The sequence below is a fragment of the Periophthalmus magnuspinnatus genome, chromosome 15 (assembly GCF_009829125.3).
Source record: "Periophthalmus magnuspinnatus isolate fPerMag1 chromosome 15, fPerMag1.2.pri, whole genome shotgun sequence".
In the NCBI taxonomy this organism is placed as follows: domain Eukaryota; kingdom Metazoa; phylum Chordata; class Actinopteri; order Gobiiformes; family Gobiidae; genus Periophthalmus; species Periophthalmus magnuspinnatus.
The window spans coordinates 18,361,082-18,388,377 of record NC_047140.1 but is presented as its reverse complement, the minus strand read 5'-3'; the positions used below and the strand labels follow the sequence as shown (position 1 = coordinate 18,388,377).

General features: G+C 38.3%; 1 protein-coding gene across 1 annotated transcript in view; it reads right to left on the bottom strand.

The window, feature by feature from the left end:
- The window catches only part of thada (THADA armadillo repeat containing), a 131,311-nt gene that overhangs the window by 30,443 nt on the left and 73,572 nt on the right, over nt 1-27,296 (bottom strand). Inside the window, exons 30-33 of the mRNA XM_033979701.2 lie at nt 22,219-22,322; nt 17,866-17,948; nt 1,151-1,374; nt 634-795 (exon numbers count right to left, since the gene is read on the bottom strand). Coding sequence (XP_033835592.1) covers nt 634-795; nt 1,151-1,374; nt 17,866-17,948; nt 22,219-22,322 — 573 coding nt within the window. The remainder of the gene's footprint in view (nt 1-633; nt 796-1,150; nt 1,375-17,865; nt 17,949-22,218; nt 22,323-27,296) is intronic.

Sequence of the window (27,296 nt, the reverse complement as noted above, 5' to 3'; positions counted from 1 at the left end):
TGATCTCTATAAGTGTGCAGTGAGTGAGTTGTATAGACGTGACTCAGTTCACAATAAGAATAAATATTATTTAAACAGATTTTTGCATATACTTGAAAATAGAAAGCTATACTTTGGAAGATATTGCAATAACATCTACATACAGACAACCAGAAAAGTTACATAGTGTGGCTTTACTGTGCTCTCCTCCTCCTTGAGTTTGAACTTGATCATGGCCCATTCACACAATGTTTTTATAACCGATGCTACGGTGTTTGTCTGACTTGATAAGACAGTGTTGTCGTGGCATCCAAACAAAATGGCTGTGTAAATGAATTTGAAACCTTGAAGACCTTTATCTTAAACTCCCAAAGAAGAAACTGGGTGCAAGTGACACAAAACAATCTCTATCTTTCGGTGGCTCTTCTTTACCGAATAAACAAATAGTAACTCTGAGAACAACCAATGTTTGAATTCAACCATAGCTGAAGTTTACGCACAACAGGTGTATGCAAATAAATGAGGGCTCATGTATTTGGTGAGGGGTCCTTTCTGTTTGACGTCCCGTGTAGGAACAAGGCTTCTGCTATCTGTAAAAACCAACGCACAAACACACAGATGCTTTGGAGAGGAGCACCAAGTGTGTGGTCCCACCTTGGACAGACAATGGGGGTGTGTCTCGTGAAAGGCCCGGGACGTCAGGTGACTCAGGGTGGTCTGATTTTGCCACTCCGGGCCCCTGTCACTGTCCCTGTCCCTGTCCATACTCCTCTGCTGGAGCTGCTTCAGGAGGGTGTCTAGAGTCAATGCACGCACCTAAGGATGGAAAGGATAAGGGATGTAACATATGGCAAGATCAAAACTTAATCCAAATGTCATTGGAAACCATTTGGTCACTTTGAGTGTTGTAAAGGGCTCTATAAATAAAGATTGAGTCCTTTATTTTACAAGTATTTCTTAAGTTTGAAATAAAGAATCATCATCATCATCAGAATCATAAATGAACAATGCATGAACCATGTTATTTTCTCAATTATACCAATGCAAGTGCGTACAAAGGTAATTTAAAAGCTAAAATTAAGCATAACATTACCCTTTGATTGCGTTAAAGATGGTTAAAAGTGTTTTGTCCAGCTCAAAACTGTCTTTAAAACCTGTGGCATTGACCTACCTCATAACTGATGGAACTCAGTAAATGTTGTAATAATTGAGGTGCCTGCTGGGTGTCCCAAAGCTCTGGGTGCTCCACAGTGGCATTGAGGGCGACCCGGGACAGGCTGAGGAGGTACTGGGTGGAGCCCGGAGCAGGGACCACCGAAGAGGGTCCCGGGACAAACAGATCTGAAGCCAAGAGGATGGAGAGCACTTCCTGACGTAACTCTCTCACCTCACAATCTGAAAGAGAGACAGGAAAGTGATATACAGATCAGTATTTATCAAACTAACTTCTTCAAGTGGTACTAGGACAGCTCTTCAGATGGTGAGGTTGCCTAATTTAGGGTTAATTGAATCCACTTTTTTTTCTCCTTTTGGTAATTTCTTGTTTAGAACTACAGTGGAAATGATGTAGACCACTTCGAGACCTGGTTTAGCCCCAGATTAGACAGATAATTCAGTGTGACAGTCATTTTACATGTTTGCAAATATTTTATTTGACTGTAACAAAACTCAAACTGATCTGAATTATAGATGATAGTGATGGACTTTAGAAGTAAACAATATTAATATACAACTAAATAAATCGAGTTTTGTTTTCTCAGCCAAAAAAAAAAAAGTATGCATGAAAATTATTACTACAATATGTTTTTTGTCAAATTAGAAAAGTTAATAAATATATGAATGACTAAAACATATTACAGATTACAGTATATATCACTTTGATATTCTATGAGACCTTATGCATGGAGCAGCACCATTTAAGATTTTACAACTTATCCTGTTCATCGTGTCAATAATAATAATAATAATAATAATATATTTCAAAGCTTCTTCTCAGAATAACACTAAACTCTAATACATTGTCATTTCTAGAAAAGGGCTGGGGCAGGTCGCTTACACAGCTAATTAAATCTGCATCCCAGTTTAGCCAAAAGTAATATTATTTTATTATCCTACTTACATCACCGCTGACATTTTAAATGCCAGAGGAAAAACACATTCAAGTGCCTTCCCCAATGGACTACATTCAAACAAGCCTTAAATAGTCAAGTATTATAGCTGCTACTTAGGCCGATAAAAAGTTTGGAAAATAGTAAAAGGTTAAAAAACACAGCTAAACTGTTTAAGCTCAAACTGCATCATTGTTTAAAATAATCTTTATATAGACACATTTTAAGCCTTCTTGAAATGTACTACTAAAGCAAAATTAATAGCAAACTATTAATTAGAATCAACAAATTAATTAAGTTTTGAGAAGGTAAAGAATTTGAATTATGTTATGTCTTGTATTAGTTTTTTTATAAACCCAGTTCTGTTGTGTTTGGACATTTTAGCCCAGGTTTAGTGCAGGGTTGGCGCTGGGACATCTTGAAATACTTACCAAATACTGTTTTTCAACGCATTCATTTGTCCATTTATGAACTTTGCGTGTGTGTATTAACGCAGAAGTTAGTTAAACAATAAAGGCGATCTGATTCTGGTTAGTCATGGTGTAGTCGTGTTTAGACCCATTTTAATTTTTAATTAAATTTAATTTGGTACTAGTGTAACCCGGGTTTTGTGCAGATCAAAGTCCTGATTCAGTCCCAGTTTAGGCCTGATTAGATCCTGGTATAGCTCTTAATCCTGTTTAGTTCTGAAATATTTTTTAGTTAAAATGGCTGTACCTGATTTTTGTCCATGATACAGTTAAGCAAAATGTGTCTTGCCCCACACTGGGAAAAAACAGCTTAGCCTTCAAAATCAGAATGAATGAATATTATGAATATTTAGGATTCTAGGAATGTGTTATGAAAGTAAGGAATAAGTTTGGACTGCTACAAATCTTTTATAATGAACACTTTTTCTCAGAGTCAGCATATTTAAGTCCTGTTTTTTCCTGATTTCACTACATTTAGTTGGTCTAGTTAGTACTTGGAAATCTAAGTACCAACGTCATATGTTCCCCTTAAAAAGCAGCTCCTCCTCTTTACTGTACCGCTCCAGAACCCTGATCCAACTTTGACAGCCAGATCAATTAGCTTTACACCATGTACCCACAAACACACACGCACACACACACAAACACACACACACACTGAAAGGAGCTTATGAAACTTCGCGCAACTCAATATGGCTCCTAGCTTGACAAAAGAGTGGGAAGCAGTGCATTCCTCCAGAGATGGGCCAAGTTACTGTGCAACCTGATCCTCAAAGGGGGGTCCGCGGGCCAAATAAGCATAGCATAATGGTTATAATAGGGGGCAGGGGCGCAGTAATGACACCGTGATGAGGGGGCCGTCCCGAGCGGGAGAAAGGGAGCGTGTTAAACTGAAAACGTCTGTCTGCTGTGGTGCACTGGACATGAACAGCCCCATGCTGTGTGAAAAATGTTTACGTCTTGCAAAGCTTTTTTGAAGACAGCGTGTTGTGATTAAAGTTAAAGTACACTACAAGTCAAAAGTTTAGGCATACTTTTTCAATTTGATGTTTTTCTCTTTGTGTAGCATTACATTGAAGATTCTCACTGGGGCATGACGTCAACTATGAATACACATGGAATGTAGAAGGGAAAAAATATCAAACTGCAATTTTTCTGACAAGCATTGCGATTGCGATTAGATTCGTGACTTATGTTTTGTTAATAGGATTTTGTTAAAAGCTCACATTTTAAACACATCCTGGAGAACTGACAATATGAAGTGCCAAACTAATACAGGAAAGCTTTCGATTGTGATTATTCATGCAGCCCTAGAATGTAGTTAATAAAAAGTGTTAAATAACTCAAAACATGTTTCATATTTTAGATTTGCTTTGATCACTGCTTGGCATCCCACTAATAAAACCAAACTGAAAACCATTTCAGGTGACTTCATCATGAACCTCAACAAGAGAAGTCCAAGGGTTTGCAGCTCTGTCAACAAAACAAAGGGTGTCTATTTTCAAGAATGTGTCTCTAAAATATAAAACGTGTCTAGAGTTTTCTTTCTTTGTTATACAATTCTACATTTAGCTCATAGTACACACAGAAATGTTTTTGTTTTGGCCGCGTTGAACTTTTGACTGGTAGTGTACATGCAAAAGTGATGTTACGGACATGTAGGAAAACAGATTTTGAAAGCAGAATCAAACATCAAAAAGTAGAAGGCCAATAGTTCAGGCTTTTTCCAGTTTATGTAATATTCTTCAACCACAAGCAGACCACAAATTTTACCTGTGTTTTAGTCCCTTTGTATTAGATGGTGCCACTGGTTAGTTTTACAGTCTGTCGCCATAGTTACAGGTCTTAGTTAAAAATCAGAAACCACAAAATAACAAAGACATCAATGGACAACTATAATAAAATGTCATTAGGTTTAGTATTGGCTTTAACCATTAATTTAGTTCAGTGGACAACAGAGTATTGTAAAATATATAGGCCAATTAAAAACATGGAGGACCACAAGAAAGACCAATTATAACTGGCATTTACTCTAGGACCACCGCACTTTAACCAATCACTGTGGCATCAAAGTCAACTGTGTAATGAAAGTATACAAAATAATCATTACTGTACATTTATAATTTATGGTGTAGTTAAAAAGGTTAGGCTTGTTTGAAGCACTAAGATCTTGTAGTTGATGTAAGGATTTGATTCTCAGTCAAGACTTTCTAGTTACAATTACTTATATATGAAAACATGAAAACTAACAGTATGAAAGAGTTTCAAAAAAATGTAAATTTTTCCAATTTTAGTTTAAAGTAGTTTTTTTTAGCTGTATTAACTGCAGAAGTGGGTAGTCCTCAGTTATATTTACTACATTTACTTTTAAAGAAATTGTACTTTTCAGAGTACTTATAGCAGAATACTGTAACTCTGCCTGAAATTCGACAGTATGGCACCAACACGCCACCAACACAGGATGAACATGTCTGCATGTTCACAAAATAAAACCGCACCAACACAGGCCATCTGCTTGTATTTCCTCTGAAAGCATTTGTCATCTTTTTACATTGACTAATTTCTTCCCACTGCTGCCTCCAACGTCGCACCATCGGTTCATTGATGCCAAACTTACGTGCAGTGGCTCTATTTCCTTCTTTGATGGCCAGATCCATTGCCTTTAACGTAAAAGCTGCATCATATGGACTTCTTCATTTGTTTTCCATGATGAGGGTGTGTGCATTCTGAGTCTACAGGTGACAAAAGCTTTGATAATATTAAATGATTTGAACATTTGTGTTTCTTGGACTGCTCCTTCTGATATGATTTTGTTTTTCTCATTTTTGTATCTATCCTTTTAAAATACCAGTTTTTTTGTATTGCACTGCCTGGCCAAAAAAAGTCGCCTCCTGGATTTAACTAAGCAAATAGGTTGGGGTTGCTGCAGTTGGTCAGGTCTAGGTTCAGCAAAGGTCTGTGCTCAAAGAATGGGGTCAGCTGACACCTGAATATACTGAATGACCAGGTTAGTCCATCAATGTTTGTTTTTTTCTTCCCTGATGGCATGGGCATATGACAATGCCAGGAGTGGTTCAGGGAGCATGAGACATCATTTTCACACATGATTGGCCACCACAGAGTCCAGACCTTAACCCCATTGAGAATCTTTGGGATGTGCTGGAGAAGGCTTTGTGCAGCGGTCAGACTCTCTCTTGTCAATGCAAGATCTTGGTGAAAAATGTATGCAACACTGGATGGAAATAAATCTAGTGACATTGCAGAAGCTTATCGAAACAATGCCACAGCAAATGTGTGGCATGCTGTAATCAAAGCTAAAGACAGTCCAACGAAATATTAGAGTGTGTGACCTTTTATTTTGGTGGAGACTTTTTTTTGGCCAGGCAGTGTATTTTGTCCTTCAAATTGTAAATCAGATGCTATGTTCCAGTAATTGCTCTTTAAGTTACTTTTACTTGAGACCACTATTTTGTACTTTTACTTGAGTATTATTATTTTGAAGTAATGTTGCTCTTATTTCAGCACAATTTTTGGCAACTCTACCCACCTCTGATTAACTGCTTTTCAAACCGTGAAAGCACTTCAGTGGGCAGTTATACAGTACTTTCACTTTTGTCTTAGACCTCAACAAATGAGGCCATGTTTAAAGAAATTTCTGCTGAAAAAACAAACTAAACAAGACATTAAAATAAAAACAGAGATTTTCATTTTTGTCATTATCGCCGATCCTTAGAAACAATTACACGGACGATAACAAACTGTAAAACACATGTCAGAAGGGAAAGCTGGTGTGAATGTATTTATAATGAGGAGAGTAGTTAGTCTTGCCTCAGTCAACGTAAATGCTCCTGTTAACAGCATTTCTATGTGATGTTGAAGTCTGATCACAAACAGCCTTTGTGCTCTACACCTGTATTTATTTAAACCTCCACAGTCTTTAACATGAACGCTCTCGTGTGCAAACTTGTGGCTGGACTAAACCCAGACTCCATTAAAAACTGCTCTAAATGAGAATCGTGGCTATGAAGACCTTGGATTATTCAAACAATAAACACAGGTGTAAGACATATATGCAAAACATCACACAAGCTCCAATTCACTCATATGGATTAAACAGGGATTATAGCTTTTAGCAGGTTTTGTGTTCAGAAAACTCACACGGGGCTTTGTTAGCTGGAGGTTGTTGACTTGTAACGGTACAGTAAAACAGCATTGTGGACTTGAGAGTGTTGAATGAAAGACTTATACCATAGGAGAGTAAATGGCTTTAGAAATACCAAGAATTTTTGGGACCAAATACCTAATTATTTCTGTATGAGACAAAACAAACAGCTAAAGCTACGTAGTGAAAGATGAGAAGGTAGAAACTATTCAATCAATCGTTTACCTTCTACTGGCTGCCACTTGCACTTTTACTACTACTGCTATACTACTACAACTACAACTACTACTTCTTCTATTAACAGATTAACAAAACCAAGTAAGGATCTTGCTACAACTTGGTTCTTTTTCTATCAAAATAAACATCATTATGAGTTCTTGATACAGTTGGTGCTGGATAAATGCAATATCATCAGAAAGCTATGTTAAATATGTTGCCTTCTACTGGCCACCACTTGCACTTTTACTACTACAAGAACTACTACCACTATTATTACTACCACAACTACCACTATAACTACTACTACTGCAACTAAGGTCGTATTCACACTAGCACTGGTTAGTACGCTTTAATCGAACTCTAGTTCTCTTGGCCACAAAGTCCAGTTCGTTTGGTCAGGTGTGAATGCACAATCGAACTCTGATACGGTCCAAAAAAGCGAACTCTGGTCTGCCAAAAAACCTAGGTCTCGGTCCGGTTGAAGTGAACTCTGGTACGGTTCGAATGCATATGTGAATGCCAAGCGGACCACAGGCCGCTCCAAAGACAGGAAGCGGATTACATGCAGAGCATTCTGGGTAAATAAAACCAAAACAAACACGGGTGCAAAGCTAGCGGAGCGGAGAAATGGCTCGTGGTCAGACGTGGAGTGAAGAGGAGGTAAAAGCCCTCATAGAAATATGGTCTGACGAAAATATATGTCAGTTACTCGTGACCACGCACAAAAACAACGAGGTTTATAAATTAATAAGTGAAAAAATGAAAGCAGTAGGATTCCCCCGCTCTGTAGCGCAGTGTCGGACAAAAGTAAAAAAACTTCGTCAACAATTTACATTTCCCTGCGGAAAAGAAGTTGCATTGTATTGACCAATAGACAAGCGGCGTTTCTTCTTCATGGTTTTTTGTCTCATTTCCTTCCATGGTTTTTGGTACAGCGCCACCACATGTGAAGGATTAGACAAGCTTTTCAAAAGGCTTGGTTCGTTTCACAAAAAGCAGTGTGAAAGCAAACCGCTCCAGTTGAAAATGTTAACAATGTTTCAATTTTGGTCCTGAATCGAACCGAGTCTACTGAACTATTAGGTGTGAAAACGACCTAAATCAACTTAGAACTTATAAAAATGTTTGGTTGCAACAGGTTTTAGACTAAAAATGTATCATGCATGGTCATAAAGTCTTGTAGAAAATGTTCCTTTGGCTCTTATAATGATTGGGAACACTTGCTTTCTCCAGTACAGTAATACAGTATATTCCAACTTACTTCAAAATGTATAGCACTTTTCCATTCCATTTTATTTCACTTCACCTAAAGATTAATGTGGCTTGGTGAACCTGGCACTATTATCATTCCAAAGCAGTGACAGGCTCTGACAGTTTGACAGGGCAGCTCAGACGGCGCTCGATGTTAAGCTCATGGTCCATAAACTGAAGCGATTCATCTGTGGGTCATGTGCACGGGACAGACAGAGGAGAAACGGTCTGTTTTAAAACATATCAAATATTTAAAGTGAAAAGGACCGCAGCACCTGGTTCAAATAAACCTGGAACGACACGTGACACGGGGGGCTTCAGGTCGAGACTCAAAGATACAAACTCAAAGGTGAACTTTGGACAGGCTTGGATCAGCTACATGGAAGGATGGTTCAACTTGAATGGAAATAGTTGCATTTAAGGCCTACATGAGCTAAAATACTTTGTCAGTGTATTTGTGGGAATAAGATACTTAAATGTCAACGTAAGATCAAAATGCTTCAACTACCCTTTGTTTCCATAATGCACTGAACTTCAATTTGTATATTTTAAAAAGGATATTGTAGATATCATAGATTAAAAGGTGTACATCACTGTCCAACTGGTTAATACATTTAAAGCTGCATTATGTAACTTTTCGAAGGTCCACTACATGCTTGTCTATGTGGGGGTATTATTGTTCTTTCTGGAGTGTACCATAGTATGGCACTAAAATTATCTGTCTCCATTAAAACAAGAAAGTTGTGGCAATCAGGCCATGTTACAAGTCAGATCTGTTGAGAGGAGACCCCACTCACAATAAAAAAATTGCATGATTTTCAAGATATATTAGAGCCACGAAAACCTCTATAATTGAGTATATGCAAAAGTAGACTGCCAAATGACATGCTGTGGAACATTCCAGCTAAAGCAGTAAGATATTTATAGAGAAAGTTACATAGGTGCATTATGTAACTTTCTCTATGAATATGTTATAAAATAAGATGCTTTGACATCAACTGCATTACCAAAAAGAGAAATAAAGATTTACAATCACAGTACTTTATTTGGAAGGTTTAACAGTTTTAAAAGGTTTGCCAAATTATTTAAATTATTCAATTATCAAGATGATACTCTATTACAGAACTACTAGATATGGTTGCAGACTTTTAAACGTAATCCCCATCTTTCTAAAAAACAAAGTTTCATGTTTGTCCGATTGTTTCATTTAAAAAATATGGTGATTCATTGACCATTTTCTGTTCAAGAAGACAATTTCATGCCAACACATAGAACGAGACATGTTAGAGACAAAGACTCTTCTTCAAATGGAGCATAAAGGCTCTGAAGGCATCTGGACATGGTTTCAAGGTGAAAGGTGGACGTAGTCTAGCTTTAAAATAAATCCAGATGACTTTCACAAAACCGTTTCTAATAGTTTGTAATGGGATGTTTTGTAAAATAGTCGGTCCTGATCTTGCTCTGTTTTAAAGATACAGTTTCAATGTAATGATAGTTAATGTCAGGTAAACTGCACATAAGGTTAAACATACCCAGACTCTGATGGTGCACAGTCAAATAGAGAGAATAATACACATGGAAGAATAGGGGTCAGTGGCAATGTCTGTGTTGTCAAATTGGTCTATTAAGACATTTATAATTTGTGTAATCTTCACTCAACAACCAGCCCTAGGTGTACTTGTCAACTAGATCTTTTTTCAAACATTACATGCATTATCAATAACCACCTTAGTCAACAAATGTAGGATAAAGAAATCCAGATGACTTTCACATATTGTTTCTGATAGTTTGTAATGGGATGTTCTGTAAAATAGTCCTGATCCTGCTCTATTTTTAAAGATACAGAGTTACAATGTAATAATAGTTAATGTCAGGTAAACTGCCCGTAAGGTTAAACATACCCAGACTTTGATGATGAACAGTCAAATAGAGAGAATACAATAAAACAATACAGATAGAAGAATATGGGTCAGTAGCATTTTCTGTGTTGTCAAAATAAATTGGTAATTTAGAACATTTAAAATTAACACAATTTTAACTCAACAACCAGTACATGCATTTGCCAGCATTTGCCAACAATAAATGCTTAAAAAGTTTGAACCATAAAACTTAAAATTGTGTGTATATTTGATCAATTGCACTTATTGTCAACATATTTTTCTGGGATTGTCTGGCTACTAGGGTTGTCAAAAGTACTGAAAATCAGATACTATCGATATTGATGGAAAAAAGTAATATCAAATCTAGATACTCATTTGAGTAGGTAGCAATACTGCAAAAAAATTACAATACAAGATCAAATTTAAACGTTTTAGTATGCATTTGAGCTTTATCAGATTCAATATAAGAATTCAGGATTAGGAAAGTACTATTACTTTGCATATGAAAATTGAATGCTATCGCTAAAATGTAAGAATTTTTTATCTTCATTCTGGTATTGGAATAGAAATCGGTATTGAGTGAATTCCATAATAGACAAGACTGGTTAATGAGACAGGGTGATTGGGGCACTTTTGATGGTGCCCAGAGTCTGGCTAAATATTACTTAGCTTATGTATTAACACAATGAATATGTTCTTAATAAGACATTTAAATTAAGAGTCTGCAAATGTCTATACAAGAAAAAAAAAAAACTCTCTTGGCTTTGGCTCTCTTGGCTTTGGCTCCAACTCTTGCCATAATTCACTCAGTTTCTTCACCTGCATGTTACCATACACTTAGCTCATAGAAGGCCCAGAGTGCTATGAAAACCTGCAGACAGTTTGCTGTGTCAAGCCTGCTCAGGTCTAGACGCTGCACGTGCTCTCTCCCCCCTCTTTTTCTCCCTCTCTCGCGCCCCCTCACAGCTGGATTTCACATCAACGTCATTACCCAAATTGTGAACAACACACCCCAGACAGAACGTTAGTGTGCGGGCCGTGCCCCTCTCCTCACCCCTCCTCTCTGCTCCTCTTCTTGTCCTTCTCTCTCCTTTCTCTTCCTCTTGTGCCCCTTTACCCTTCTATCTCTCCCTTGCCCCCTCTTCACCCACCTCTCTCCTCAACCTCCTCTCTCTCCCACATTTCTCCCTCTTCTCTCTCTTCCCCTCTCCTGCTACATTCTCTTTCCTCTCTCCCCTTCTGTTACCCATCTCTCTCACCCTTTTTTCCCAGTCCTCTCCTCCTCTCTCACTCTCTTTTTCGCTCCCTCTCCTCCCTTCCTTTCTCCCCCTTCCCCCTCCCATCACTCTCTCCACTCTCCCCCTCTCCTCCACTCTCATCTCTCGTGCCTCTAGTCCCCATCTCCACTCGCTCCTATCTCTCCATCTCCCCGCCCCCCTCCTTCCTCCATCCTCCCTCGCTCCCCCTCTCTGCTGATGGAGGTTTACAGTCCCTCCCTCTCATTAGGCTAAACGGCTGTGAGCTGTCCTGTGATATTAACGAGCCACCGCCTTGTCTGTTCACTTGTGCTAAAAGTGGTTATGGTTTATGGGTAATAATACAATAGCTTTAAAAAGATTAGTCACAGCACAGGCAGTGCCAGACACTTTACACCATATGGTCTAAAACCATATGGGGTAAAAGTGTAATAAAAGGGTAATATGGCTTTTTTTTTTTTAAAATTTAATTTTCTAACATGGAGAAAGTTCTGTATTATGCAATGCCTTTTTTCAACATGATCTCTTTTGTAAATAACTTGGTCATTATTTCACATGGAAACAATTTTGAACTGGCTTAATGAGCTCAAATCCGTATCTGGGTGATTCATTAAAATAATTAAACAACAATTTGACCCCCTCCTCTCTGTAACATTCTAACATTTAGAATGTTAGATTTGATGAAGCTAACTTTCGAACTGTTGGCTTCAACAAAAGTCAGATGAAAATGTTTTTTTTTTTTTTTAAATCCATTACCTCAACAATAAAGCAAACATCTCTATCTACTTTAGGGGTCATAAACTAGGTGCTTTTAGAGAGGTACATTCAGAGCAGATCTAAGGACAAAGTTGCAAAATATTCACATGATTTTTTTTATTTTAAATGTCATAAACTCAATTCTAAATGACAATAAATCTAATGCCAATTTATTCTCAATCACAAAAACATTGAGCATCATGTTCCATTTATTTGTTATAATTTGGCATTTTGGTTCTCAAGATGATTATCCAATTAGAGAGCAGAATGAGCCACACATGAATATCTCTCATATGGGTTGACACGTTCAATGCTGAAATCCAGATGGTTCAAATCTAAAATGGTCTTACTGGTCTCAATCCTCACTACTTAAACTCATGCACCTGCAGCCAATCATTAATTTCTTTTAACTTATGACTATGTTTGAAAGGTGGGAGAAGTCGATACAAAAGAGATATGCAGATCATCATTACAGACAGTCATAGCGACATGCTTATTGCATATTTCAGATTCAATATTGTATAATTAATGGCTATAATAAACTATCAGTTACATCAAAGGAGAGGGCTGTCTGTTGTGGTAGTCAGTGAATATTTATGATACACACATCTTAATTTGAGAGGAGTGCGAGCCTCTGTATTTAGAAAACCATGGTTCACCGAGCTGTCACATAAGCAGCAATCTGATGACTTACACAGGTCTAATTATGTCATTGAAAATCACAACAGGGAGAGTGTTTTGAAGCATATCATAGTAAACAACTTACATATCCTCTTATAATTCATAGACTTTATATTCTCAGACTGAATGGACACATGTCTACACACAAACTAGAGGGTACAGGTTACCATAGGTTATGGTTATGCAGACTAAGACACTTCACCCTCATTGCCTGCTTCAGTCTTAGTATGTGGCTGGTCTGATGTAACCAGCTGTCTCTGTCTCTAATGATTATGTTTGGAGAAAAAAGGGGGAAGCTTGCAAGCCTGAGAACACCATCCCAACTGTGAAACCCGAGGGTGGCAGCATCATGTTGTGGGGTTGTTTTACTGCAGGAGGGACTGGTGCACTTCACAAAATAGATGGCATCATGAGGAAAGAAAATTATGTGGAAAAACTGGAGCAACATCTCAACACCTCAGCCAGGAAGTTAAAGCTTGAGTACAAAGTGATTACAAAGTGGCTTAAGGATAAAAAAGGCAAAGTTTTGATGTGGCGATCACAAAGCCTTGATCTCAATCCTACTGAAAATGTATAGGAAAACCTGAAGCTATGGTTACACCAGTTCTGTCAGGAGGAATGGGCCAAAATTCCCGCCAAACAAAAATTGTCACCTCTCTCTGTAAATGCTGCAGTGAGCCTTGGCATTTTGGCCTTAAAATGTTCATACATTAAATCACTCCTCATGATCCTGGTATTTTATTTCACTATTGAAAATCAAGATATGAATATTAATTACAGACAAATCAGGATGCCTCCTTTCCCCAAGGTTGCTCCCGCTAGCGTTAGCAACAGGTTTGATTGACAGCGTTGCTAAGTGCCTACTCCCTGCTAAACCAATGGTGCAAGCGGGAAGAGGTGTTCCCTACGTACCTCAACCTATCCTAGCTCTTTGGTTGCTGTGATACTTGCTGTCAGCATTCCAAATATGGAACTTGGGTCCAAATTCGCCCCCATTAACTGCTAGCCTCGATGAGCTTCATTTGACTGGAGCCGAACGCTATGCGGAACATAGCACTCCCTTTATACAGTCTAAGGTTTGACTCAAGTCATACAGTTCAAAGGCAATGGTACCAAATACTAATGAAATGTATGTAAACATCTGACTTTAAAGAAAATAATGAAAAATCAAATCCTTCTCTCATTATTCTAGCACTTAACAAATAGAAATATTTCTGGTAATCGTAACTGAGCTAAAACAGGAAAAGTTTAGCCCGATTTCATGTCAGACAGTGAAAAAAAGGCATTTGTCTTTTTACATAGTGTATGTAAACTTCTGGTTTCAACTGTATATAGTGCTCCTTAGCAGCCACAGTCTTCTCCCCACTTCCACTCATTTAAGTGTCCATCGCGGTGTCGGGGCATGTGGCAATAGTATGTGAGAAGGGTGAACGGTCTCTGGAGCAGAGCGGCCCATACAGTCTATGGCACAGCTGCTCAAACTTGCCTCTTCTGGCTCTGTGAAGAGCGGCTGTCTGTGGCCCTCTCATGCTTTCTCTTCTTTTTGCTTTGTTTTATCATGGGCCACATAGAGTTATCAACTCCTCTCTTTATTCATAAGTGATCTTGAAGCTTACACAAGTTACCATAATGTTTATGCATGTTAAGGCACCACTTATATGACAACGTGGGACTTCCCTTGATGGTATCAAATTAAACCTTCTGCATTTAAGCACTGCAGAATGGGCCTTATTGTGAAAACACTCACAATCCACAGGAACAAACTGTGCAAACTGCAGGCTATCCAGTGTAAGGTTATATTTAGGAATAAAGAAATTTCTTGTTTGGTTCCTGGATTTGAGCAAAAATATTGGCCAAAATGCTGCAGACTACAGGAATTAAGGTGTCTTGTTCAAACAGGGAACTGGGCAATGAAAAAAGAAATCCAACAATGTTTATCCAACAAGATGTCCCTCTTTTTCATGCTGTGTCCCACTTGAACAGAGGTGCTGTCTCACATTTGGTTGATTTCCATCTAGTCACCCTAGTCTTCTCTCGCTATGTCTACAATCCATCTCTGCCAACAGTAAACACAAAGAAACAGCAAAGGAGCCCAGCCACTAATGAGACCACATTTTCCCACTTTTCTTTTCATTAAACAACTTTTCCCATCGAAATCCCAAGCAGCATGTAGCGCTTACCACACAGAGCCAAAAGCCTGATATTCGCTCAGACAGAGTGAATTTGTGCAGTCTTACAATGTTTTAGTTCCCCACATCTTGACACTAAAAAAAATTTAATTAAGGAAAATGTGCACTGTCTTGATTCTAATTGCAAATTATTACATACCTTGATTTCACAAACTTGCATTTGGAAGGTCGAGTTGCTCGTCTCTATAGAAATGTTATTGACTAACTGGAATATTCTGCAGTATGGTATTTAACTATCTAGCATTAATTGCAGTTGCTGTTTTATTACTGAAAAACATGTGGTCTGACTGTGAGTGGGGTCACTTTTCCACAAATCTGACTTGTCTGGTGAGGTTAATGTCATAATGTGGAATACTCAAGGAGGAAGCAAAACAGGTGGTGCATCCTCCATTGGAAAAGTTTTATAGAGTATTTGTTATAGGGTTGTCAAAATCTCATAATAAACCTTTCCTGAATAGCTTCGGAATGATCTTGAGCTGTATCAGATCAGGTATAAGACCACATAGACTAATATACGCCCATGGACCACTATGGAACATACCTGGATGACTGAGGGATTACATGGATATGAGACCACATGGCAATATAAAAGAAAATCACTTTCTATTGTCTAAAGAACGGATTTTGGTTATCATCATGGTATTGGAATCAGTATTAAGTATCACGTCTATTCCTTAGTATCAAAATTGAGTTTGAAATAGGTATCGCAGCAACACAAATTTAAAATGTATCTAAAAGCTAACCCTCGAACTCAGCAGAAATTTCAATTTAGGACCAGGAGCACATAAACAGAAAGGTGGAAAGATAAAACGTCGCCCGGAGTTTTATAGTCCACATGCTTCTGATGGAGAGACAGTGCCAGGTACCAAACACTCTTTACTGCATCAGACCTGCATGAACCAAGGCCTGTGAAATGGGAGGTTATCATGTAAAAGTCCACTTCACAGATTTTAATTAGTGAGCGCCGTTTACGACTACTTAGCCTGTTTACTCCACCAGAGAACTGTGGCATTGATCTGCATTGGTCATTCTGATTCTAGCGATTCTCAACTTATTATAGGTCAGTGTCTGTTAAATGTCCAATTTATGACCATTGGAAAAGAGATAAATCTTAAATAATCATATCTGAATGTTTGTCATACATTATTTGCTAAAATGTGCAGTCTTTGGTTCTTGATTTGGAATTGTATTTACAAATGATGCCCTGATGATCTAACATAAACTGTTTCAGTTAGTCCTTGTTTAGCACTGGCACTGGAGTGAAAAGACAGAAAATAATCAGCAAAAGACGATATCCATTGATTTTTTAGAGGAGAGGTTCTCTGCCAATCTTAGTTGATCACAGTAGCAATTTTATCACAGTAGCTTAAAAATAAGATGCTTAGATAATAGAACAACAAAATACTTGGCAAAATAAATACGTAGCATTATACCGTTTTTACAGTATTTTTGCTGACCGATTTTTCAGGAAAAGATACATACGGCATCCAAATAAAAATACATCTTTTGACTATTTACTGTTGTTTTAATCTAGTTAACAATATTCAGCAAAATGTTTTTGCTGATTTCGCTGCAGACTAACAAATTGACCTACAAGACTCAAGCAGCTAACATCATGGGGCAAAAATGTATCATCTTTTAACTGAAAAGAAATTTTCATTTAAGGAAAGCTTCAAATTAGGAATAACTATTTAGTTCACCAATAATAGAGCATACCAGGCAACAGACAAATCAATATATGTGAGTTTTTACATTAATGCAGAGCTGTATGAACCTGAGTGAGTGTTAGAGAAGGTGTGTGATTTAAAAGAAGTGCAGGCTTGTTTAGTTATGTAAGGGGGCCGCCTTGTTTTGAGAAATCCTCGGTATTTCCACTGTCAAGACCAGCATATGCTCAGCACATGGTCCAAACACACAGGCACCTCCTCTACCCCCTCTAGCTTTCTCTCCTCCCAACCACTCACCTCTTTCTCTTCACACCTTCTGTCTTTCCCCCTAATCCCCTTTTCTTTTCACCCATCAACCTCTCTCTCCCTCTCATTCTCCCCCTCTCTCTTCTCCATCTCATCTCACCTTTACCTTACTCTACCTCACCTTTACCCCCCCCCCTTCCTCTCTCTCTCTTTCCCCTCTACTTCTCTCTATCCCTTTTACCTCTCCTTCCCCTCTTCCTCTCCTTCCCCCCTCTACCTTTGGACCCTTTCTTCTCCTCCTCTGCTCCATAAAGTGGGTCATAGGCGCAATCCTACCATCTGTCAAACATATCCTACGGTTTCACATTCCACCAGTGAAGTGTCCGGAGCTTCTGTCAACATTTGGGCTAAAAGGAGGAGGCGAGGAGGTGGACAAACGGTGCTGTCTGCTGCTCCATCACAGTCGCATTCAGAACAAATGGAGGAGAGACAGTTGGTGTCAAAGAGCTGCGTCAGCAAAATAAGAAACAAGAGGAGAAGATGGCAGGCGATGAAAGACAAACTATGGGCTTTGTCTAAGAACGGAAAGAGAGAGGTAGACCCAGGAGTTGCTATAAATTATCAAAACTAGTACCAACACTGAAAAAAGACATAGATAAGACAGCATAGTATGAACTTGAACTATCTGAACTTTTGGTCAATATAGTGTATTTGATTTGCTTGCAATGCCACTCTCCTGGTTTATGAGATAATGGACAATGGCACAGACCCATTTTAAAGCTATTATGAATGAATAAAACAGAGATCTTAAATAGCATTTGCAGAATAATAATAAGCATTATACAAAGGTGCGCACAAAGGTTGCACCAGGTCACCACAAAAATATTCAAAGAATAAAAATACAATCTTGGACATTTTGCACAGCAGCAGTTGGCGTCTCCATAGAAACACATAAATAACTTTACAAAGCAAAACCATTGGTGGAAAAAGCCAGGACTCACCTTCCAACAGACTGATCTTTGGCCCACACAGACAGGCCAGGACGTCTAGAAATGCTCCTCTGGTCACAAGACAGCTGTTCTGACTGAAAACATAGGTCAGTGTTAGTGTAAAGGCATTTTTAACAGGGTTTGCTGTGCTGCAGATTATTTAAAATATTATATAGGCCTATAATGAAATTGCGTTTAAAGGTGTACTATTTTCGCTAGAGGGTCTGTTGTCTGTGTCCATGCAGTCTTTCTCTATCCCAAAGAGTAAATAAGTGGCGCCACTAGGTCAAGTTACAGGTAAGATTTGTGGAGAGGCAAGCTCAATCACAGAAAGAAAGCATCTTTTTCAGTTATTTTTCAGCTAAATAATCTCCTGTTATTGAATAAATGCAAAACAGACAGGTTTATTGCCATATTCTAAAAAATCCAAGCAAAGAAATAACATCTTCATGGAAACAAGTAGGTGACAAACCCCCAGAACAAATATTACATCGTGTAACTTTCTGGAGAGAGGAAAATAATACCATTCTACAATTTAAAAACAACCCATGAAGCAACAACTTGTATCATTATATCAAAAATAGGTTCCAATTATACTGAAAATTATGGGTTTTTTTAATACGTGATGTTCAAGATATCAAAACAGCCTTAAGTCAGAAATTAAAACTCATTTCAAAAATGATAGGTTAAAAAGGCTGTCTTATCTTCACAGCACAAAATATTGGGTCATTCCCAAATCCAATTGAATAGTTCTTTTTTTTAAATAAGGAAGTCTGAGATCTGGCTGAATAACATGTGATATCTATGACGTGGTTTGGTCTCTCCTGATCACCACGCTACTGGTCTCACTGCTGTAAACAATGAAGATTTCAGCACTTTAATTTAAGATTAATGTTTGTCCCATGATTTTACTTTGAAATCTATCTGGATATTTTCTTGGTAGTGTTAGCCTCTGTGCACAGTAGCACATGAAACATGTAAAATACAGCCTATTAAAATTTGAATTAAAATAAAGAATGCCCAATTATTTTTATATGTAGAATACTTCAGTTTGTAGTGTTGTTTTAATATTTATTATGCTTCGAAACATGTGCATTAGCATTAAGAAACAAACATCCCTCTTTCTAAACACAGAAGTGTCCCCTGATGACACTGTCCACTACCCCATCTTTAAAGTATTTATTCATTTTAGCGTGACTCTGCAAAAAACTCAGAGATACCAAGCAAAGCATTACTAGGATACATACTAGAAAAAGAGTTCTGAGAAGCCATTGAAAAGTGACAGTATATGATCTGACACTGTATTTTTTTTTGTGTGTGTGTGTAATATAAACAAACCCAAAATATACAAGTTAAAAAAAACAACTGTGGTAATAGTAGATAGACATATTCTGTATGCCCCAACCACATCTCTGAGGTGGGTCAGACAAAGAGGGGGCTCCTTTTCTCCCCTCTGTGTGTGTGGTTGAGGGGGGAGATTTTCAGGGAGAGGAAGGGGGTGTAGATGTGAGCTAATGCTGTCAGATTATTAGGTCATAATCCAAAGCAATGTAAGGGAGATGTTTTAAAAGCTGCCAGCTGCTCTGTAAAGCTGTGAAAGGAAACTAGTGAGGAGCATTTGAATCACAGGATATGAGAATAAAAAGTAGGGCTGCACGATATTAGAACATTTTGCGATATGCTATATGTGGCTGTCAACAGTTGCGATTGAAATATACTTTTTGCCAATCATGTCAGCTCTACTTAACATATTTATAAAAGCATTTTTTTATTAGATGGAAAATCTTAGTGTTATAATCAGTTTGTTGCTATATTGATTATTGCACCAGCCGATATTGCAATAGTGATACTTTCGTGATATATTGTGCAGCCCTAATAAAAGAAACTATTTGTAATTCACATCCTCTCCAAAGCAGTGTGTACCTTAAATAGTGTGTGTATAGATTGTATGTGTGTTATTAATATGATAGTGATGAAAAGACGTCGTGAGCCCAGCACACTGCCCCCCTTGTTCTCGCTCCCTCTTGTGGCTTCGGGCTGCGCTGCGGTCACACCCTTGATTGAGCGCACACATAAACTCAACACTCGCCACACACGCTGCTAAGACATCACTGAACGGCTGGAGGTTTAAAGGGATTAGACACTCTATTTATAATTTTAATACTCAACGACATTAACAAGTAGGATTACACTGTGGATAAAATGTACAAATAAAAAAAAAAAACGGGGAGTACAAGATAAGATTAAAATCATTATAATTTTTCTTGGGGACAAATTTTTATTATAATAACACTTAATGTACCATGGCGTTTTTCACTAACAAATAACCCTAAAAATAAAATGCTGTTTTCTGAAGATTTTGTTTATAACAGGGAAAATACTATAATATCAGACTTATGTGATTTTCATCATTTATATTAATACTGATGAAACACTGCTGTTTTTGGCAGCACTTTAAAATTAGGGCACTTTGTGGAATATAACAAAGTCTATCAACATTCAAATAAATTCTACTATAATCACTCAAGATTGCTTTTATAAAGATGCATCTCGACTTTGAGATACACCCTTGTTACAAACACTAGTAAAACTACTTGTCAGGACACACAGAACACTTGCATAAGAAGCCTACAGCTGCACTCCTAAAAAGCAGTGTAAATCCTTATAATAAACACTACACACTGTATGAGGCCAAGTTATGAAAATTCACCTGTTGCTCCATAAAACCAGTTGCTTTGGTGGAACACAGGTGTTAATTCTCACCACTCAAGCACAGATATGCTGACAGAGATGACAATGAAAACTAACTAAAGCTGCTCAATACAAAAGACACAATGCATCCATTATTTTACTGAAAATTGAGGGTGAGGAGAACTTTTCTACATTTTACAAATTGAAAATATAGGTAGTATCAGGACCAGGTCAAAAAAGTATTTCATTTATAGTTTTTCATGCATCTTTATTTATACGGGGCGAGCCCAATGAGAGCACCAAACTTTTTTTCATGAATGCCTTGTTAAAACACAGAACAATACAAACAAAAATAAACAAAACAAATAACTACAGAAGCCCATTTAAAACATTGAAAACAAGTGCAGGTGTGATTATAAATGTGTATCACCAGATTCTTAAAGTGCATTAGTGGCACCAATGTGTCCATTTTTCCATGTCCTCAAACTGTATTCCATTTTTGGGGTGAAAAAAAAAAAAAAAACAAAAACAAAAAAAACGCCTTGATGTTCAGAAATATGACCTGTGTTTGAAAGATTACAACACAGCAGCACTTTTTGCCGTGTTTATAATATTGTGGATTTAAAAAAATAAATATTATACCAATATTAGACAAATGCCTTGATAACCACATTCCAAATATTACCTATAATTTGAAATATGGCCCATCAAAATTCTCATTATCCACAACCAGCAGCCCTCAGACCATGATTGAGAACCCCTGCTCTCCTCTCTCCTTTGACCTGCCTTAGATCTCGAGATGTCCTGGTCAGTGATCAAACAGGGCGGCTGTAGCTACGCTTGGTTGGGCAAGAATTCACCTCGTCATGTTAATAAAAGCTCATCAGTGCGATCGAGCGGACTGAGTTATCTGTTTAGGCACCGAATCTGACCTCCCACCAGCAGCAGGGGGCCACGCACTAATCTGTGCCCAATCTGGAGGCCTGGTCGCGGGGTGAGAGGTGCAAGAGGTGGGGGCTGGCAGATGGGACAGCGGGCGGTCTCTTTGAAAGGGGAGCCAGAGCGGGACGTACAGCGGACATGGCTGACGGCTTGAGCAGTGGGACAAGGGGCTGTATTCTTCTACTTATCTGTGTGTGGGGCTTAAGTTACTGAGGAGAAGGACACGTGTGCTGATAGATAGAGGGCTGTGTTCATACAGACTTTTGAAGCTGCTTTGACAAAGTTATTTTTAAGAGCCTACACACAGAAGCTCAATATCTGAACATGAGACAAAGTTTAACATACTTTGTCCTCATACAATAATCACATTCTGGAGATTGCCAATTCCTGGTACATTTGTTATTACTTATTATGTAATCCATTTGTACAAATTTTGTAAGGAGGAATTTGATTACCAATAACAGTATGCCATAATTGGCAATATGTCTCTGTGATCCATGTAGTGTTCATAGCAAAAGAAAATTGAATTCTGCCGGCTGCACATTCTAAAAAACCTTTGCTAAAATAGTAATATTAAAATGTCCCATGTTTTTGTTATATTTCCCTCCGTGTTCTAAGCAATACAAAGCAATGTGTTTTTAACTCCAGGAACACATTACCATATTACAGTATTTTATTTTAACAGCTATATTAGGTATGTTTTGTTTAATTTAAGTCTGTGAATAAACATACCATGAAGCGATCCACATGCGCTGACGGAGAGCTGAGCCGATGCCGTTTTCAGGTGGGAGGGGTCTGTGAGAGTCGGACTGGAAGGAACGAAGAAGGAACAACACCTGAAAACACAAGAAAAAAGTATTTACAGATATTGTTCAAAGTCCCAGCTATCCTTGGGTAGATAGACAGAAGTGAGGCTGCCATACATATGCAAGGTGGGTGAGGTGTCTTGCCTAAGTATGCAGTAGAGCCACTGCTGCCCCACTACAGTATTCCCAGGGGTCTCCCATCCAAATAATAAGCAGGCCCAATACAGTTTAGCTTTTGGGATTAAACAAGATCGGGGATTGTGGCTTATTTTCACCCATAAGTTTAAACTCTGATCTAGACAACATGGTAATCTAATTTCTCTACATATATTTATCAGTGGGTCTAGGTTATCCAATGTAAAGTGGTAAAAGAATAAAGTGCAAATATTGGACTTGAGTTCCTGGATTCTTATGGGACTTGTTGCAGTACTCTAGATAGTGCATGCCTTTAATGTAGGACGTAGAGTACTGAGATGCCAGGCTATGACTCATATAGTGTCTAAACGTGTCCTGGATGTCCTCAAACAGACAGAACTCAAGTGGGACGGTGGGTGGAGTACCAGCCTTGGACTTAACATCACAATGCCCTCAAGCTGAAAGGTCGTGGGTTCAGATACGGTCTTGTTGTTTTAGCAAATGTGGATTTCCTCCCAATGACCCACTTTCCTTTCAGAAACAAGCACTTTGGCGGAGCAGACATGGAAGAAATGGAAGAAAAGTGTACTTCTTGTCTATATGTTTGGAGTTTGTGGTCAGTGATGATTGGCCCATAGAAAAATGCCTGGTTTAAAACAAGAATAAGCACTTTATGTATATTCTACGCTGATTATGTGGGCAGAGTAGGCTTCAGGAAATCCTGAAAGCTTCACTCTTTCTAGTCAAAAGACAACTGTATTAAAAGGTCTACTGTTTCAAGACAAGTATGACCAACAAATATAGGTCAAGTGCCCATTTCCTTATATGACTTAACTTAATATTTTGTCGCATTCTAGACAGTATTAACAGAATTAAAAACATGAGGTGGGCAATTCTGAGAAAAAATGTATTGTTCTTTTTATTACTATTACAGTATTTCAGCATTACAGTATTACCGGTTTCTTCTTCAAATGAAGGCTAATTGAGTACAGTTGTTGCTGAGGCCAATTACATTTTTTTTCATTGCATTGACTGTTTTTCAGAATGTGAAGAATGACACAAACTAGAGACATTTGACCATTGCAGCAACACCATTTTTTATGGTTTTCTATTTCTACAAACTTCAAATGACATGTTAACCTGTGTGACCTCATTAACTGAGAAGGCCAAAAAACCTCCAACATTAGAAATAATCTACAACCTTTATAAAATCAGAGCTATACAGACAAAGGATGAAAATTAAAATGTTTTTCTATTAAACTTCTCTATCTCCATGGAGACAAGCAGGAGACAGCACCAAGTTATAAGCCAGATCTGTGGAGAGGGAAGTCTGCTCACGGAGGAATGTGCATGTTTTTCAAGTTTTTTTTAGTAGCAATTAAAACACTTGACATTGCCATACTCTTCATGGAGACAAGCAGGTAGCAAACCCCTCACCAGAAAACATATGTAGTTTGTAGATAAATAGTTTAAAAGTGCACTGTTTTTTTGTTTTTGTTTTTCTGCAAACAGGGCTTCATGCATCTTCACCACAGCCTTCTGTCTAACTCAAGTTCAAATAGAGTCAGACCAGCAGTGAGCCTGGTCTTGTGTCCGTGTTGTTTACTAAATAAAAAGTGAAAGTGTGTTGCCAACTGTGCAGCAGCCAGAGAGGATTACACAGGGCTGTAGACAGGATAGCCCGAGGCACTGAAATCTCCCAAACCTCAGCGCACTATAGCACTTATGTTTGACCAGAGGAGTGACAGACGACGCAGCAGAAGCAACTCATTCAGCTAAATTATACTTTTTACATGGAGTGAATGGAGCTGTGCAGTGGAGGGTTTGTTAGATGTGTTTTTCACTCCATAAACGAAGAAGAGAAAAGTGTCTAAAGCCACGTTCACTGCATAGTGCCGCCATGCAACTGGTACTTTTGAATAGAGCCATGTCCTTTTATTACTATATTTGAAGTGCACTATGTAACTTTTCTGGTGGAAAATATGTCACCTGCTTGTTCTCTTGGAGATGTTGTTACTTTGTCTGGTATGCCCTATTGTGGGACATTCCAGACAAAGTATAAATGCATTGCATTTATACAATCTCAGGTGTTAGGTTGCTTAAAATATATGCATTCTTACATGTATGTGGGCTTGCCTCGCCACAGATCTGACCAGTAACTTGGCCTAGAGGTGTCACCTGCTTGTCATCATGGAAGACACATAGGCAGACTCCAAACAAAGTGAATTTATGCCAAAACAGTACAATTTCTCTACCTTTCAGGATAATCCAGTTCTGTTTTCAGACACCTGCAGTAAAAAGCAAAAAATGCAACACAACTACTGAGTTTCTAAAAAGAGCCTCCTATTGTTGACCAGGAGAAGTATTTTGAGTGAGTGTGTGAGCGAGTGGCCTGTAGCAGGTGGATGGTGGCTGGGAGTGTCCAAAAAGCCTCGGCACAACGGCTGGATGACTGGGGTGTGTATTCTGGGCCTTGGTAAGTATACTCTTTAAGCTGGGCCTATAGCCACAGACCAGGAGGAAGCCATTCATTACGCCGTACAGAGAAGGCAACGTGGGGAAAAACCAGCTCGACCACGTAGCACCGAGCCTGGCCACCGAGCCCTGGCCTGCCCCCTGGTCCCTCCTGCAGACTCCACGCCCAGCTACACCCAGGGTCCAACAAACAGCCTCTGCACTGGCAACCCGTCACTCACAACAAGATGAGCGCATAGGGATGAAGAGGCAGACATAAATTTTCTAAGGTCACAAAAGATATACATATATAATGATGAGGTAAAGGACTTGCAGTTGTTAAAAGTGTGGAGTATCCAAGGAAACACAAAAATAGCAACCAAGGTCCAGTTTTAACTCTGGTACAAAAAATTTAACTCTTAGATCTAATAATGTCTGCCATAATTTCAGTACATAGATGGATACATACTATATAGAAGTTGTAGAGGCTGAGTTCATAGAGAGAATCACCTTCTGACCAGGTAATTGCCAGTTCAATTCCTGCTAGTGGCATCTGTACCGTTTGTTGTATTTTTGGGCAATGCACTCTTCTACCTTACCTTAATTATTGTTTGGGTTAAGTGGAGGCCAGAGAGGTGGTAGATACAGAACAACAGCCATGGTCTGTCAGTCTGCCCCAGGACAGTTTTGGCTACATAGCAGCTTAACTTGCCACAGACATGTAGGGAAGGGAATGAATAATGCAATGAAAAGCAACATAGAGTATACAAAATGCACAATAAATAGCTATTGAATTGTGTTTGGTGAATTCAAGAGTTTCAGGTTCCTGTTATATGCAACATTGAGGATTTTCCCCATTCAAAAGATATATTTTGTTTTAAAGTGCTATGGCAACGGTAAAAATTTCTCATCATTCTAAACCCATAGATAGCTTTTGGATGCATATATTTCAAATGAAGAACACAATACATAAAAACCACAGATATACCATTTTGTCCAGGTTCAGGTTTTGTAAACAATTACAAACTCTAAATGCATTAAACTATATCAAAACAAACACAACTCCTTCTCTACCTGCCCATCACATCACCTCTACCCTCGAATCCAACATGACATAAGAAGACAGCAGCGACAGTATATTTTATGCTTATTACTGGGCTGCTCTTATGAAATCAGTAGACTGGTTCACCATCACAGGCTCCGTTATTATAAGGTTTGGTTTGCAGCAACTCCCATGATGCTTTGCTCCAGATACACCTCATGCACTGGATTGGGAAGTCCCGCTCATGGGAGGCTCAACCGGCTCAATCCAGAATCGACAAATATACGGCATATTTATAGTAAAGCAGCAGCCACCCTGTTCCTCCCAAAGAAATATAACTACACTCTACCCATGAGGGACGGGACACTGGAGTCATGCTATTAGACATTATATAACTGCTATGGGGCAGCAGTCAGGTCAACTGTGTATTAATTATCAAACCGTATTCCAAGAGTCTTAAGATTTGTTTCAAACACTTACCTGAAATTTTAAATTCTGAAATTTGTGTGGTCAATTGTGTGTCCAACTTCAAAAATGTAATTTAGGACAAATAGAAAAAACAAAAAAAAAGAACATTTAGTATTGCTTTATCAAATTTCATTTAAACTGTTTTCATTGCTCAAAAACACACTGTGGAACATGCATTCTTACTGTAAGTGAGATTGTCTCTCTTGGTTGTCAACTGCTTGTCTCTGTAGAGATAGCTGAAGTTTTATGCCACACTGTTTTGAAAAAAAAAACATCTCCTTGCATACAAACAGGGAAGAGATCGTCTACCAGAAAAGTTGCATAGTGCATCTTTAATATTGCTTCTGTTATGGTAATAATTGTTGTAACTGTAAATTGTAATTGTGAGACAAATCATTCAGAAATGGCTGTTGTTATGGTAAAGTTTGTAATTTTTGTTAACAGTAAACAAAAAATAATGCTACCATGTAATACAAATTTAATGCATTATGCATTACTGGACACTGAACTTTAAATGTGTGTGTGGGGATAGGGAAGAAGAAGAAAAGAAAACAAAAAAAAACACTGACCAAAGGTTCTGAGGAAAAAACAGCACTTCCAATAATAAAGGTTACCACTTACCCCAGTGTTTTGATATTGGTGGCACCCTGACCATGATGTTGCAGTGACAGGGCAGTTATACCCTTTATGCCACAAAAAGGTATTCAAAAGTAGAACATTTATGTATGAAATGTATATTTTTCCGTAGAAAAAGTCCCCATAGTAAATGTACTGTAACAGGTAACTACCACTTTAAAGTTAAATACAAAATGGGCTAAATATACTGTCAACAGAGTATGGAAGAAGAAAATGGCAGGTATCTAGTGCATCCAAGCATGAAAGCATTCCCCCATTTTTCTTCCAAA